At 42.0% G+C, this 17,296-nt stretch overlaps 1 protein-coding gene across 4 annotated transcripts in view; it reads left to right on the forward strand.

Moving 5' to 3' along the window:
- Positions 1–17,296, forward strand: part of Ccdc91 (coiled-coil domain containing 91) — a 187,406-nt gene that overhangs the window by 34,590 nt on the left and 135,520 nt on the right. For 2 of the 4 annotated variants that reach the window (XM_036182394.1, XM_036182393.1), the window contains exons 2-3: positions 8,175–8,218; positions 11,152–11,230. In XM_036182394.1, coding sequence (XP_036038287.1) covers positions 8,189–8,218; positions 11,152–11,230 — 109 coding nt within the window. In that variant the 5' untranslated portion in view covers positions 8,175–8,188. Of the gene's footprint in view, positions 1–4,064; positions 4,181–8,171; positions 8,219–11,151; positions 11,231–17,296 lie in introns of those variants that run through there. The other 2 variants (XM_036182395.1, XM_036182396.1) reach the window with 2 other exon arrangements.

The following is a 17,296-nucleotide window of genomic DNA, read 5'->3' on the forward strand; positions in this document are numbered from 1 at the left end:
GAGAGACCCTTTTATCCTGTTAGGAACCAACTAAACTGTTGTCAGCAGACCTCTTTTCTCTATGGGGAAATGGTAGAAGAGTCTTTGTAACCAAGAATGGTAAAGTCACATGTAGTTAGAGTTTTCCTGCCTGGCCCACAGTCAGGACAAACCTCTCACCCACCACCAGGCCCATAGACGCTCAGACCCAACCAAGTAAACACACAGCAACTTACATTGCTTACAAACTGTATGGCTGTGGCAGGCTTCTCGTTATCTACTTCTTCTATCTTAAATTAACCCATTTCTGTTAGTCTATACTTTGCCACATGGTTTGTGGCTTACCGGTGTCTTTACATGTTGCTTCTCATGGCAGTGGCTGGCAGTGTCCCTCCCCTAGACTTCCACTTCCCAGAATTCTCTTCTCTTTTGTCCTGCCTATACTTCCTGCCTGGCCACTGGCCAAACAGCATTTTATTTGTACAGAGCGATATCCAAAACAGTCACACCCAATTTAATGTGTGGTATAAACAACATTTGTTACCAAGGGTTCCAAGGTCAGGGAGTGGGCTGTAGAAAATGGTGTTCAGTCTCGCTCTCCCTTTTAGTTCCTCAGGTGGGATGATTTGATCACTGGAGGTGGCTTGGTAGTTGGACTTGAATCATCTGAAATTATGTTCATTCCTATATCTTGAGATCAGATGCCAGTAGTTGGCAATCAGTTGGAAAGCCTACACATGGCTTCTCTAGATGGTCTCTGTATGGGCTTCTGTGGTCTTTCTGCATCCTGGCATCTGTATTCCAGAGACAAGATATGGGCCAGATGCTAGAGGATGCTGCATTCCCATACATGGTGGTGCTTGGCTGTCTTCCAGTTGGTCAGGGAGAAGACAGTGCTAGCATCCATTTTTAGAAGGGCACGTGGGTTAGGAGAGGGCTTTGAGATTATCTTCAGCAAGTGCAGTCCGTTACATGACATCATGCACCTAGCACAGTAGTGGAGAGCATGGCCCATGCACAGCGACAAGGGGGACAAAACCTGAGGGAGTGGGAATTGTAATGAAGGAAACAAAGCTTGTTGTTTGGAGACAAAAATGATCATTTGCATATAAAAGAACCATGAAAGAATGTGCAGACAAATTATTACCAATGAGAGCTTACCAGAGAAAGATGGATGTCCAACATAGTTATGTCAGTGGCATTGGTATGCAACTAACAGCAGTGGACTGCTAGGTAATGTAAAAGGAGACACTAGAATCATAGAGCATCAGGGATAAATTTGACGAGAGATGCATAAAAGTTCTTTCAGGAAATGACAGACTTCACTGATAAGCCATGGTGCACCTTAGTGATGTGTGCCAGGCTTAGGGTGGGACTCCTCAGTGTTGTATGGGTGTCATTTCCATCAAAACAATTCTGCAGCTAGAAATAGACACACACATTCATGGGTCTGTTTGTTCCAAAATAAATTGTAGGTGGAAGTTTCTGTCCCGAAAGCTGTTCCCAAGTAACCACTCAGAGAGTCTTATCACTCATTACAAATGTTTGAAGCTCAGGCTTATTATTAACTAGCTCTTACAACTTAAATTAACTCATCTCTGTTTATCTATGTGCTGTCCCCAAGCTTCTGGCATTTACTTCTCTGGCATGTCTTGCTTCCTCTCAGTCTGGTAGCTACTCTTTTGACTCTGCCCTTCTTTCCAGAATGCTCCTAATCTGGCTGTCCTGCCCAGCTATTGGCCAGTCAGCTCTTTATTAACCAATGAGAGTAATACATATTTACAGTATACAAAGATTGCTCCACAGCATTAAATGTGTTGTATGATAAAGACAGTATCAGGTTAATGAAGGAAATGGGGAAAAATGTTCATACTTAAAAAAAAAGAAATTAGATCTTTGGTTTTACTAAATGTAAATATTAAGCTGTAGCTAGCTTAAACATTTGAATGTCTAAAAATGTTAGTTTCCTTTGTAGCAAGTGCAGGTATATATCTGAAAATATGCAAGAACAAAAGATTTAAAAAGATTAAAATTGGTTATTAAAAAATAGAATATTTCATCAAAAACTGCCATAAAAAAGTAAAACACTAGCTTCCAGTTATTAAAAAATAGAATATTTCATCAAAAACTGCCATAAAAAAGTAAAACACTAGCTTCCAGTTTAGAGGATGCTTACTTTACACAGAGTTGACAGTTTGGGCCAGTGATAATGGCTCAGTGGGAAAGGCGTTTACCCACAGTTCTTATAAACTGTCCTCTGACTCTGCACATACATGTTCACAAATGTGTGATAAAAAGAGTAGCTGAAATAAAACAGTGCTCTTGTTGGAAGTAGATGCAGAATGGGTAGTGAATGGTTCATCAGTTTGAAGGAATGGGAGACTGGGTGGAGGCAGCACGGGATCCTCAGCACTGATGCCTTCCCGTGTCTGTTGTGACACAATGGTGGCATTTCCCAGGACATGTTGGTGTAGTTTTGCTTTTAATTGTGGGGACTGAAATGGTGCCAGGACTTTGTCACATGTCTTCAAGCTGAGACTGACAAGAAGAGCCTACCAGATTTTTCTCATTAGTCATCATTCCCGAAGCACCAATTAAAAGTATTCTTTGAATTAATGGTCCAGCAGCTGCCAGTGTGAGGCGCTATGCTAAGAAGTAAGGCCACACCCTGTGCTTCTGCACTCCCTCAGGTTTTCTACAGCTGATGAGCTGCCGGCCATCCTGCTTTCAGGCAGTGAGACTTGCAATGCACAGTCTTTGCTGCTGATCCTGTTTGTCATGTTTTCTTCCTCACCTGCAATCATTGGAAAGTCAGAAAGTTACAGAGAAAAACTCGGCCAGGCAGGGGTGTGGTCTGTGAGGGAGTGGCTGACCTTTTCCTTTTGGGCAGTGATTGCATTAGGTGCTCTGTGGCCTGTGGTCAGCAGAAGGGCCTCTGAGACACCAGTAGCCCACATGTAGCCTCTGAAGGCTCTTTCTCTGTTAGACTTTCTGGTTGTCTGCTTTTGAGCAGCTCTGGTGTCAGAGGCATAGTTTATTTGTGTGTAAATACTTGCACTGTGGGAAAATGTAGCAGAGGAACATAAAATCAATCCAGTTTCTTTACTGGTAAAATGTTGTTTTAAAACGTGTATGCTTTGCTTTAGTTTCTGAAAGAAACAAACTTGCTTTGACTTTTTTGCTGAGTATTTGGATGGAAATGCTAGGTAGATTGGACTATAACATTTTGCTTTTCTGCCCATGATTTAAAGTTGCAAAAGGTTATTTTTCTACAAAGCAACGTCCACCTGTGTTTTCTGCTTCCTTGCACTGCCATGTTTGGACACGGTGTTTGGACAAGTATATCCAAACCATGCTTATCATGGCTGCATTTTGATTTCCATTGCAGACCTGCCCCCTGCTAGTAGGAAAGATGTAATCCGCCTTCCCTACCCTCTTCTTACTATCTCTCGGTGGTCACATGGTGATTTTGGTACAGTTAGCTACTCAGTGTTTGTATCACTGCAGTCATATAGTGTTCAGTGCAAAACTGGGGTGTTTACTTTTCTTGTCCAGTTTGTTGGTTTCTGTGTTCAGTTGACTAGCACTGTACTCACTAATGCAACCCTCAATTTGCCTCGAAGTGTTGAAAATTCCACTCATGATGGTAAGCCATATGAGGTGGTCTGTTAATTTCTTTTGTTTTAAGTGCCTTCCAGGAACTTTCTGAATGTCGGTTCTTCTGGGATAGCCGTGACATGGAGGTGGTTTATCAGACTCAGCCTGAGAGGCTGTATTTTCCATTTTCAAATCTTCTTCCTTGTCTTACACCTTTGGTTTCCACAATTATTTATTTATTTTTTTGTCTTTTTGTGGCTCTAGGGATTTAACCCAGAACCTAGGGCCTTATGCATGCTGGGCAAGCACTCTGCCATGAGTCACATCCCCAGTTCCACAAGAGACTTTTAAGAAAGAGCATAAAAGCTCATGTTGAGAACTTATAGGTGGGGTGGATATGACTGTTCTTTCCTGAACTCAGTGAGTTACTGGCCTGGCTGGTTATAGGATTCTGTGTTGTACATCATTTTCCCTCTGAATTTTAACAGCCCCTCACTGCTGTCTTCTGCCTTCCTCTGATGCTGCGTGAAGCCTCTGTGCTTGGGTGAAGCCTGCTCACATTCTGGAAGCTCGCTGGATCCTCTGTGCACTGTGTTGTGCTCTGGTGTGTACTCTCTTATTTGCACTGAAGTTTTATAAAAGAGAGTTTTCTTGAATTATTTTGCTGTTGATTTCGTAGTTCTGTGTTCTTTATAGAATTCCTAATGATTAGATAGCATAACCTAGACTGAAAGTTTCTTATATTTTACTCACTTTCCATTTTTCTTTTATATGCTTCATTTTAAGAGAGTTTCCCTTTATTTTCTATTCCACAGTTCTTCAGTTCTACAATCCTAATTTAAATTTCCAAGACCTTCCAATCTCTCCTCCTTCCCCTTTTCTTCCCTCACAAGCAGGACGCCCTTTTCTTATTTCAGTGGTGTACCTCCTGTTGGCAGCTCTCTGGGGACACTTGTGTGTGCTTGAGAACTTGCTTTATTCCACCGTTGGTGTGGTTGTCTGGTCTCTGTGTCTTCGCTGCAATTCCTGTCTCTGGTTATCCTTAGAATCCTGTTTATGTATGAGATGGAATCATGGAGTGTGGCTGTGTTCAATAAACCTTAGTCCAGGTGTTTCACTTGTTTTAGCTTATTTGATTTCTCTAGTGACCACTGTAGTAACAAAAATGTTTCAGTTACATGTCCAATGTACACAGTGCTTGTCAGACCTGGGATTTGAACCCAGGCAGCTGTACAGCATCCTTGCTTCCTTTTAGCCTTTATGCTGGCCTGTCCTTCAAAGAAGTCAAGAGCTAAAGGGAAACTCTGGTGTCTGGGTAATCTGACCTCACCTTGCAGTGCACCTAGTGGAGTAAACCTGTGTTCTGCTGGGAGAGGAGCTGCAAGTCACTGGCTGTATGGGTTTGGGGAGGGGATTGAGATGCAGCCCCGACCCTGGTTGGATTTTTTAGTCTCACCTTTACCAACTACTAGTGGCCCATTCTTGAGCCTTCTGTGGATAGCATGAGGGAAATGGGCTGAGCCCCCCCTTCTCAGTGTTCTCCTCAAGAGTTTTCACATTGTTTGATATTTGTGTGCTTTCCCTTGGATGTGTGCTTTCTTCCACACCACACCAGCTTCTCAGAGACCTTGACCGACATCTGTGGAGTGACTCCAGAGGGTGTGTTGCACTATCTGTGCACATGTTTTACTTTCTGGTCTCTTTTTCTCAAACCATATTTTAAAAGTACCATCATTCTATTAAATACTGAGGATGGCAGAATAGGGAATTAAAATAATAAAGCAACAGGATAAGTTAATTCACATATAAGGAGTTCTGAGATTGTTGAACCTAGATATTATGAAAACCTTTAGTCCGAGTGCCTGAACTAATGGGATATAGCTCTGAATTAGAGCCTCATCCTTCCGTGAGTTGGGTGTTACGTGGTGTTGGCACATCCTGGTAATCACCAGTTCTAATGCTGTATCACAAAATTTAAACACAAAAATGCTTTATAAAGCCTTATCATGACACTTTTAGATAAAACCAAGGTTTGAATGTATTCAAGTGACAGAATCCCTCAAGAACCTCTGTGCTATTTCCTTCTTAAATATTACTTTTTTACCTTTGTATGTTGTAAATTGATTTTTGTTTTGTCTGTTTGTGTATTGTGGGTTGCTTGTTTGCATGTTCATGTGTGTGTAGGGGGTGTGGAGTCCCAAAGTAAATTTTGGGCATTGTTTTTGATCACTGATTTTTGAGGCAGGCTCTCTTGCTGAAGCCAGAGCTAGTCTAGCTAGCCATCTTGCCCCAGGATTCCCTCTCTCTGCCTCCCGAGTGCTGGGATTATAAAAGGAATTTTACATCTGCCTGTTTTTTTTTTTTTTTTTTTTGTGAATTCTGGGAGTCTAAACAATGGTTTGTATACTTGTGTGGAGAATGATTTATCTACTGAGCTGTTTCTCAGGTCACTGTAAAATTGAGTTTTAAAAACCAGTACTGTTAAGGTCAGGCACAGTGGCTTTTAATTCCAGGACTCAGGAGGCAGAGGCAGGCAAATCTTTGAATTTGAAGACAGCCTGGTCTACATAGCAAGTTCCAAGACAGTCAGGGCTACATAGTGAGACCCTGTTTCTAAAAAACACAACATATACACAGTCAGCAGCAAGAAACATCTGTTGTTTTTCTTCTCTTAAATTTTCAAAAGGAAACTATCATAAGGTTTGAATCTAAATTATTTGGAGAAAGGCACTGGCTTTAAAATAGCATTTCTGTAGCACCGTATCTTAAGATATCTAGGACACATTTATTTACTCTTAAATAAAACATGTGACTAGTTTTTTGACAACATAGAAGAGGAGCTCTGTCCTGTCTTCTTTGGTGTGTACTGGTTGCTGTAACCTAGAGCATCAGTGGTCGCCATTCTGCTGTTTTGCACAGCTCAATCAGAACTTAGGAATCTGCTTCCTTACCGCAGGCGACCATGCTGTGTGCTCATGTTGTCGGCTCACTGGCACCCTTCCCATCCCATGTCAGGATGTGCCTTGTGAAAACACAGGAGCATTAACTCTGAAAACTCCAGTCTTTAGAAGTGAACACCAGAGTCTGGTGGCATTCATAGATGCTAAAAATAGTTTGTAATTGGCTCCGGAAGTTGTGGTACTGATGTGAAAGGACATTTGTGGTGTTTACACTTTAACTGTTAATTATTAGGATGCATTATCATCGTCTCCCATAGTTCCTTCCTGACAGATGTAATCAGAAGAGGATTTTCCTCAGTTGAGACATGGTTAATGTGATGCCATTTCAGACAAACTACCATCAACAGTTCTTAGAAGTCTGGTGCTGCATATATGTGACTAGCTTAGCTTTAACTTTTAAATTTATAAAAAGAAATACATCTTTTGAGAAATGTCATCAGACTGTGAGGCTGTGAGCAAATGGTGGCAGTGGTGCTGTCTCCTCTGTGATAGTAGTTCTGGTAGCTCAGTGGTGCTATTTATAAAATTATCTTATTCCCATCCACATACATTCCTTGTACTGTCTACTTTTTGTGAGAATGAATTTGTGTGGCTTAGTGACAACAATCTGCAATTAGTGTATTTCTTTGCTGTTACTTTTTGAAGTGGGTGGAGTTTTCTCGATGGAGTTGTTGGTCAGTGTTTCTCAAGAAGCCGAGCATGGCTGCTGGTGAACTGGAGACAAGGTCTGCTGGGCTTCACATGGCGCTCAGTTTCTGCTTTCCTGTTCTCAGTTGTAGGGAGAGAACATTTAACGTAGGTAACGATTGCTCCTTTGCCTTTTCAGGCATTTTCCTTCCTTTCTGTTGTGAGCCAAAGCCGCTGCTTTAGTTTTGAGCCCTAGGTGCTAAGGCTTGACCCTTAACCCCTCTCTCTGTAGTATATTTAGGAAGAAGCACAGCATATGATCTGCTGCGGCTTCTCTCTCTTCCACTCGAGAGTGGAGGTGTGAAGGATCCTTGATATTCTCATGTTTTCTGCCTGGTCTCATGAACACATGACTTGATTTACCTTGATCAGCCCAGTAACTTGCTCCACATTTTTCCAGAAGTGCAAAGCAGTTTCAGCTAAAAATACACATATCAAATGCTCCAGAAGTCGTGGCCACAGCTCAAAAATGCTGATCAATTTTGAAAATCTAACTCAGCCCGGCCATGAAACCGAGGGAAGAACCTTTGTGGTGGGGACAGATTTCCAAAAATTCACCACAGTCCTGTTCTTAACTGGAGTTTGTGCTGATGCTGCCAGACAGCTGAGGAGTAGACTCGGAAAGCAGGAAGCATTACTGATGGGGCCTAGCGCCACTTTGGGAAAAGCAAATTAAAATGTAAAAGAATATTTTTCCACTCCTGGAGCCTCAACAGAAAATGGCAAAATACATGGTTACTGAAAAAGTTCCAGAAATTGCTAATTTTGCCAGAAAGTAAAAACCAATTACCAGCTGTTTTTTTAAGTGATAAAAAATGCACACATACAGTCTAAGAAGGCCTTTCATAATCCAAATGAAACAGCTTTAGTTTACAGCTCAGAGTCTATATTCCTTTAAGTCCCAGGGGCACTTTGATGCAGGTGACTCATCTCTGTTGTTCTGTGTTTCAGGTGCTGCCTAAAGAATGGAGGATGATGACTTTGGTGGCTTTGAGGTACGTATCCTCTGTTTTTTAACTTTGGGTAACAGCAAACTATTACCACAATGTGTTTACTTTCATTCTTTTCTTGATCTATTCTCTGTGTGTGTGATGCGTTTTCTCAAGTGTCCAGAGCCCAGAGAACGACCACTCATGTGTCTTATTGGTCCTGTTGACTTTTTTTTTTTTTTTTTTTTTTGCACAGGGTCTTTCACTGGCCTAGAACTTGTCAAGTAGGCTATACTGGCTGGCTAGCAAGTCTCAGGGATCGGCTTTCCTAGCACTGGGATTACAAATGCATGCCACCATGTCCAAATTTTAAAAAAAATGGGTCCTGAGGAAGAATTCTGGTTCTGTATTTGCAAGGCAAACAGTTTACCACCTGAGCTCTTACCTCTACCCTCATGATCCATTCTTAACCTTTTTTTGATGTAACTCTGAGACAGAGATTGAAATCAAGGAGAATTAAGAGGCATCATACACCCAGACACTGAGGTGGGTTGTTGCTGAAGCATTGATCTTGCCATAGGAATGGTTTAAATCAGGGTAATTAATGAGGCTGATGGAGCGTTAGGAAGAACTCAGACTGTCAGAAGAGGATGGGGACACGTCTATCAGAATGGGAGTCAGAGCCTGTCACAGCCTTGTTCCCACCTGTAATGAGTGGATTTCCTGTGTGAGACATAGATGTCCAGTGTTGCTGATCATGGTATGCTGTTACGTTGCTCTCTCAGGCTTTGGTGGAACATTTGTAAGTAGGTGTTGTTAGCTAAAAATGTAGTGTATGTAGTGTCTTTCCCTTGGTTCTTTTCAGTGTGTGTTCATTTTATTGGAATATTTTATAACCCAGTTATTTTTACAGAACCAGATTTTTCAGGAAAATCTCTGTATTAAGAGTCAAATGCCAGGGCTCAAGTCTTGGAACCATCCACTGTGCACACTCTGGAGGACTTTCTTTCTTTCTTTCTTTCTTTCTTTCTTTCTTTCTTTCTTTCTTTCTTTCTTTCTTTCTTTCTTTCTTTTCCTTCCTTCCTTCCTTCCTTCCTTCCTTCCTTCCTTCCTTTGTTTTTTTTTTTTTAGTTGTTCACCGAGTTTGGATTTGGTAAAAAGAGAACTGTAAAAGTTAGGGAGTATAATGAATGTTAGTAGAAGTGGGGCATTATTCAAGGAAGAATAATGTAGTTCTTTTCAGCAGCAAGTCATTTTCTATCTATCTTTCATAGCTGCCAGTGTGTAGGCAATCAGTGTAGACATATGTGTTCTCCATGTGCAGGCAAGTACTATAGACACACATGTTCTCCATGTACAGGCAAGTACTATAGACACACATGTTCTCCATGTGCAGGCAAGTACTATAGACACACATGTTCTCCATGTACAGGCAAGTACTATAGACACACATGTTCTCCATGTACAGGCAAGTACTATAGACACACATGTTCTCCATGTACAGGCAAGTACTATAGACACACATGTTCTCCATGTGCAGGCAAGTACTATAGACACACATGTTCTCCATGTACAGGCAAGTACTATAGACACACATGTTCTCCATGTGCAGGCGGCCAGTGTAGACATAGGGGTTTTCTATGTGCAGGCAGTCAGTGTAGACATACATGCATTCCATGTCTCATACCAAACTGCTGCTGCTGCTGCTGCTTCTTCTTCTTCTTCTTCTTCTTCTTCTTCTTCTTCTTCTTCTTCTTCTTCTTCTTCTTCTTCTTCTTCTTCTTCTTCTTCTTCTTCTTCTTCTTTTTTGTGCTGAGGATCTAACCCAGGGTCTTGCGCTCTACCACTAAGCTAAATCCCCAAGCCCCAAACTGCTTCTTAAAAAGCTCATTTGAGTGTTTTATACTTTTGTTTAATAGTTTGTGTTTTGAATCTTATTCATGTTAAATGGAACATTTAAAAATTTGTTAAAATTCCATTGATATTGAGGACAAGATATGTTTTATACTATCCTATGGCTTGCCTTGGTGCTTGGAAGCTATTATTTAAGGGCCCCATCCAAGTGTATTCTTGTGTCTAAAGCATAATAGATCCACAGAAAGGCCACAGTTGGTTGTTGTTTTCGCAGGTGAGTACTGAATTCAGTCTCTTCAGTGTGTCGGTCCTCTTCACACTGGAGGCAGCGTTAACTGACATGGTTTCATTATATTCGCCTGTGTTCTTGCTTTCAGTCCTGCTGTGGAGGAGTGGAAGGACTTTTCTGTGTTTCAGTACAATGCACTAATTGTCACAGCCAGTGGACAGTGCAGTCTTGTCCTGTGTTCTCTGCAGACTATGTCCTTTGCTGTCTGCACTGCCTGACAACTCAGTGCAGACTAGAAATCAAAATTATGAAACCATGGCTCTGACTTCAGTAATAATCTTGCTTTAATGGTTATCTGAGAGACAGAAAATTTTGTACTCTCTCTTTAAACCTTGTCTTAAGTAGCTGCCACTAAGCAGGAGAGCCCAGTCATTGAAAATGCTGGCTTTTGTAATTCTTAGTGTTTAGTGCTCAGGAGACCAGAGTAGATTGTTCAAGAAGACAAGCTCACTTGCTCTTGCGGAATCTCTAAGTCTTATGCTAATTTAAATGATCTTTTTAAATAAAAGATTTGCTCAGTCTGTTTTTAAGGAAATTTTTACATGGGTGGGTAAATGTGGTGAGTTAAAATAGAATAGTTAATGTAAAGTTCACAAGTAAAAACATGATGGAAGATACATGAAAAACAAACATTTCATTGGCATCAGGTTGTTGGAATATGGAAGGAAATCTTTACTTGGGAACTGGGGCCTGGGCACTGTAGATGGGACCAGTGCAGGGGTGGAGCCAGGGAGGTGTTCAGAGAGAGTGAATGAGTGGCGTGTCACAGGAGTGTGCCTGTGGGGCCGAGTGTATGACTCCTGATAAAAAGTAGAGCTCTTCAGGTTTTTTCAGATGGTCTTGCCTTGTCTTACAGGCTGCAGAGACCTTTGGTGGTGAACACAGTGGAAACCAAGCAGTGTCCCCTGCTGTCCCCTGGGCCACCTTTCCTGCAGGTACTACCTCCTGGTCATGGGATTCTTTTTCTTCTATTTAAAGATTTTTTTTTGCTGCTTTTAAAACCTATTTCTCACTTTTTTTTCTGATCTGAAAATGTAGTGTCCTACATACATCCTGAATCCAAATTTTCTTTCTTCCAAAGTATGAATTGCATTGTACATTCAATGCTAGCTTGGAGGCTGGTTGTAGAAGGGGATTAGAAACTGAATGAACCTTAAGTGCAACATACATTGTTCAAATTTATCTTGGTTTAGGAAGGTGTTGAGAAGATTCCTGGGTCGTCTGTGCATGGCAGACTCCATTTTACATCTTAATTTATGATGTCCATTACTATTCAAATATAGTAGTTTCTTTAGAGTAAAACCATTCAAAAGTATTACAAATTAACAATAACAATTGGCCCATGCATATTTTCAAAAAGTGTTCAATATCCTACCCATCTCGAAATGCACATAAAATCCACTCTGAAACCCCAATTACACTGCCAGAATGCTTATGATATAGAAAACAATGATAGGGATGCTGGAGCGGATATGAGGATGGAGGAACACCTTCAGAATGTTTATGGTCTAGAAAACATTGGTGGGCATGCTGGAGGGGTCAGAGGAAAGAGGAACTCTTAGCTACTGCTGGTGGGAACACAAACTAGTGCAGACACTCCTGAAGTCAGTTTGAAGGTTTCTCAGAATGTAACAATGGAACCACCATATTCCCCAGCTCTGCCACTCCTGGGTATAAGCCTTATGGGCTCAGTGTCTCACTGCAGAGACCCACACATCCATATTCAATGCTGCTCTTCTCACAAGAACAAGGAGAAGACATTGTGTAATGATGTGAAGGCATTGTAAGATGCTGTAGCTTTGTGTCTTAGTTCAGATGCTCACAGTCAGGGAATGGAAGAGGAAGGAGATGCCAAATTCTGTGAGGTGAGGAAGAGAAGCTTCTTCAGTACCTGGATGTGAGAGGCAGTTTCCAAGAAGCTCTTGTCCCTGGTGTTAGAGGCTGTATGTAGGCTCTCATCCCTCTTCTCTCTCTTTCCCTCACTTCCCTGGAAAAAAACTCAGACAGATCTGGAGATGGTGTTCTTCTGATTTCCTCTTTGATTTGCAGAAATCATATTAGCAGGCCTGGCTCAAGGCTGACCTTGAAGCTGTGGCTATCTGCTTCTCTTTTATACAGCTGCTGCTGGATGCAGGTAGATGCAGGCTATAGGATTTATCCACCTTCGTGGAAGTCATTTCCAGGAGGGTGACGTGAGTGGGTTACTAGACATGACAGTGTAGCACGAATTGTTAGAAGGTCTTGTTAATAAAATCAAACCCAAGGCAAGTTATTGGAGTGAATGCTGGAAGATCAGAGAAGCAGAACAAGCCACAGCTTCCTCACCTCAACAGTTCCTCAGCTGATCCTGTTTCCTCAGACTGGAAGCTTCTGAGTCTTCATCCGAATGGGTCTCAGCTGAACTGTGCTGCTCAAAGCCTGAATGCTTAACCAGCTAAATGCTCTAGTTCCTGGTCTTCACGCCTTATATATATTTCTCTTTCTGTCGTCACTCCTGGGATTAAAGCCTCACTTCTTGGGATTAAAGGCTTGTGTCACCATGCCTGGCTGTTTCCTTGAAAAGATGGATTTCTGCCACTGGAGGATTAAAAGCCTACCACTGCCTATCCTCTATATTTAATATTGTGGCTGTTCTGTCTCTGATCCCAGATAAGTTTATTAGGGTGCACAATATTTTGGGGAACACAATACCACCACATGACAGTCCCTTCTATACCATACCTGTCTACCATCTATATAGAAAAAAATGTTTTTGTGGATGTATCTTAGAAAATAACTTAAACATTTGGTTTAAGTTTTAAGTATTTTGGGGAAGATGGAAAGGTTCATTTCAGGGTCAAGATAAGACTTTTGTTAAGAAGTGAGTGTAAGAGGTTTGTTTTCCTAGTGAGTGTATAGCTTTAAAACAGGGCTAGATGACAATTTTTAAACCCCACTGGGGATAATTAATGTCTCTCTTTAAGTGTCTGTGTATAGCCTGCAGTTCTTTGGGGGGGGGGGTTCCAGTACCTTAAGCTGTGTCACTGACAGGCAGTACTGACGGTGGGATGGATGAGTGGCAGGATCCGTACCACACCACCTTGCATACACCCTCTTCCCTCACCCTCCTCATCATGTGCAGCCTCTGACCATCTTGGTTACTTTCCTTGTGATCAGGTAGCTGATAAGAAACCACCTAAGGGAGGAGGGCTTATTTTGGTCCATGATTTGAGGGGATCCAGTCTGTCATGGTGACAAGAGTGTGAGGCAGCCATCATGGTGCACCCGTAGGCAGGGAGCGGAGAACAATGGATGCTGATGGCCAGTTCATTTTCTCTGTATTCAGTCTTGACCCAGCCCATGAGGTGCTGCCATTCTATCCTGCCCTGTCCTACACACAGGGTGAGTTTTCTCTCCTTGGTTGGACCTTTCTGGAAACTTCCTCACCCAGAAATGTACCTCCTCAGTGATTCTAAATCTGGTCAGATTGACAGAGAAGATTGACTGTCATGTAACCTGAAATGCACAGTGACACCCATTTAATGGGAATTGGAGAATGTAATGGAAGATGGTGAGCATGAAACCATGGCCCCCTTCTCCCTGCAGCCCACAGCGTTGAAGTGGTTACTTCGTTTCAGTGAGAGCTGGCCAAGGAGAAAAGCTGCCTTCCTTGAGACCGTTTTCTAGTTGTGTTGTGAGCAGCACCTGAAGCTCCGTCATGGTGTCATTTTGTTCCACTTGCTTGGTGCTTCGTGTCTCCTAATTCATATTTAAAGTCGTGGTGAAGTTTGCCGTCTTCGTTGTATAGGTTATACTGTATCTTGTATAGCTGAAACTTCATACTATTAAACACCTCTCCTCCCCCTTCCCTTTACCCCTGGCAGCAACTATCTTGCTTTGTCTCTGAGTTTGAATCCTGGCGTGTAAGCATGGATGATTTCACAGACTGCAGTTCTGTGCCTGGCTTTTAGCAATCAGAATACCCCCTCAAGTTTTATTCATGTTGCATCATCTGTCCCAGTTTCCTTCTCTTTTAATCCTAATATCCCATTTTTTATTCATTCATTATAGACATCGGTTCCTTTTTACTTCTGGCTGTTTTGCATAGTGACACTGTGAGGATGGTTGTTATGTGATTTTTAACTATAATCCTGTGTATGCCTGTTTTAGTCTTTTTATGGCAGAAAATTGGTTTGAATCCTTTGGAAGTACAACCACTAAGGTAGTGATGCCTTGAGCCAGTGCTCTGTGATTCTTGATGACTGCTAAGTAGATTTACTTGCACTTATCTCTTCCTGGTTATTTTCAATCCAAGGCAAATAATTAAATAGTCTTAGTGATAAGGTGTAAGAGCAGAAAACTAAACTTTGCTTCAAAAATATATCATCCTTGGAAACCTTCAGTACTTGCTAAGAGCTGTCTGAGTCAAATGTTCTGATGACTTCCATGGATGTATGGAAGATGTATGGAAGATGTGTGGAAGATGTATGGAAGATGTATGGAAGATGTGTGGAAGGTGTATGGAAGATGTATGGAAGATGTATGGAAGATGTATGGAAGATGATGTATGGAAGATGATGTATGGAAGATGTGTGGAAGATGTGTGGAAGATGTATGGAAGATGTATGGAAGATGTGTGGAAGATGTATGGAAGATGTATGGAAGATGTATGGAAGATGTGTGGAAGATGTATGGAAGATGTATGGAAGATGTATGGAAGATGATGTATGGAAGATGTGTGGAAGATGTATGGAAGATGTGTGGAAGATGTGTGGCCTGGAAATGATGCTCCAGTCACATGGCCTGTGACCTGGCTCAGGGAGTAACACACCTGTCTCCTGACACCTCAGTTCCACCTCCGGAGCCTGTGGCAGAAATAGTTCCCTGACTTCCAGGGGTGCGATGGCAGGCATTCTGCCTGCATGCACATTGTGCACGATGGCTCTTGTTTTTAAAGAGGCCACAGATGCTTGGAAGCCCAGAGCAGTTGCTGTGCTGATCTTTTCTTCTATTTTTTCCTGTATGACAGAAATAGTACATGTTTGATCACGTTTCAGTTTACTGCAGGTCCAGGAGCAACAGAGGTTGTATCTGTTGCCTGTGTTTCATTGGTCATTTATTTTTCTAACACTTTTTCTGAAGGAAAACCATTTCAGGATTTGTGTGGTTGATAATTCAACAACTTTCAACATGGTTGCTCATAAGAGTATAGAAAAGTAACAATTTTTATTTTTACTAAGAACTCTTATTTATGAAATTGCAAAATAGTAATTTTTCAATGTCTATAAAAGGAGCACTGTTCTTTTATTTCCCTGAAACTAATGATTGTCTGCTGATAGAATGTGCATGTGAACACTTGCACATGTGAGTATGAAAGCTTATGTATCTATGGAGACCCTGGGGATGTGAGGATGTGGAATCTGCCTTGACTGCTCCTGTGTGGTGATGTCTTCTCTGCACTTGCTTTACCCTTCCATGCTGGTTGTGCTCCCCTCTCCCCTCTGCACCTCCCCTCCCCTGTGTTCTTGTGACAGAAAGAAGGACTCATCTGTACTTGACTTTCTTAGTTCTTAATACTTCCATTGTCTTGGTTTGGCATCTGTATGTATTTTTTAAAAAATTTCTTTATTGTGCCTCTTTTCGTAGCAGACCCAGAGTTTCAGAATTCATGGAATTTAATTAGGTTGTTTTTTTTTTTTTTTTTTTTTTTTCTGTGTTCAGCATTGATTCATTCCCTTGCCACAGAATCAGGAGGCTCCTCAAGTGTCAGGCTCACAGCTCTGCGTTGCGGACTTCATTTTCTCTGACTTGACTGTGGAAGCTGTTGCCTGGGAGGACAGAACGATTTCCCAGATGGGTTTTTCGTGTTGGCAGACCTTCCACCCCCAATCTTAGTTAGCTTCAAGTCTTTGATAGTAGTTGCCTACAGTGAATACTAGGTTGGGACGTGTTATGAAGCCATTTTGTACAATGTGGGTGGCACAGTTTTAAGAGGCAAAAGATTGTTCAGTTTTTGCTTTTGACCGTCAAATGTAAGTTGTGTAGAAGGCAAGGTGGGAGGCACAAACCTTGAATACTGTCCTTTCCAATAATGCTTCTGAGTTCCTTGCAGCTCTGCACAGACCACATTAGAATTCAGTGACCATCAAAGGGAAAAACAAGTGGTCCAGATAGATACTTTAATCCAAATTAGCTCCTTCAAAACAGCTTATAAAGAGGGCAGACTAAACTGTCTGTCACAAGCCGGCCCTGCAGAAGGAATAATGGGAATTGGACCAGCAGATGCTGAAGCAAGTGACTTAGATGTGGTTCCTTCGCATCTGGAGCTATTTGCATACAAAGCCAACAGGAAAGTTCAAACATTCCTCTCAAGACCTTGGCAGAGGGGAACCTGGAAGACAGATGCCTTTTTGATTTCATGGTTCTGTCTTTCCGTTCTCTACTCTCCTGGCTAGAAAGCCTAGGACAGCAAATCGGTCGTTTTATTAATCCCCACTCCTCTCTTCATTGGCCCTGCTTTTCCAGAGGATCTGTGTTATGCATCTCCAGGGCTCAAAACCTGAGTCTACACATTTTTTTGTATATTTTTTGTGTGCGGTTTGCATGTTTGTACATGGTAGTAAAAAGCACTAGATTCATTGGTCTGATCTGCATCTGTGGTAGGATTGGAAAGTGACCCATTACTCGTTCACATACCTGTGTCTTACGGGCAGTGTAACTGGCCTGGCAGACGGCATTTTAAAGAGACTCTGTGTCTCAGTCTGACTAAGAGACCAGTGAAGTAATGGGGCCCCAACAAATGAGAATTTCCTGGAAAGTTGGTGCTGAGAGGAGGAAAAGAGGGAGCGCTTGTTCCCTGGAAGGAGATTTCACACAGTTCTAACACCTGGTCAGACCACCTGACATACAGACTGCAACCACACCTTGACCAAGACTGCCTAGACAGCATTCCTTTGTCCCCGTTTTCCTCTTCCCCACGTGGCTGAATTGAGTGAAGCTCTTTTCTGCTCTCTACTTTTAAT

The sequence above is a fragment of the Onychomys torridus genome, chromosome 3 (assembly GCF_903995425.1).
Source record: "Onychomys torridus chromosome 3, mOncTor1.1, whole genome shotgun sequence".
Lineage (NCBI taxonomy): Eukaryota > Metazoa > Chordata > Mammalia > Rodentia > Cricetidae > Onychomys > Onychomys torridus.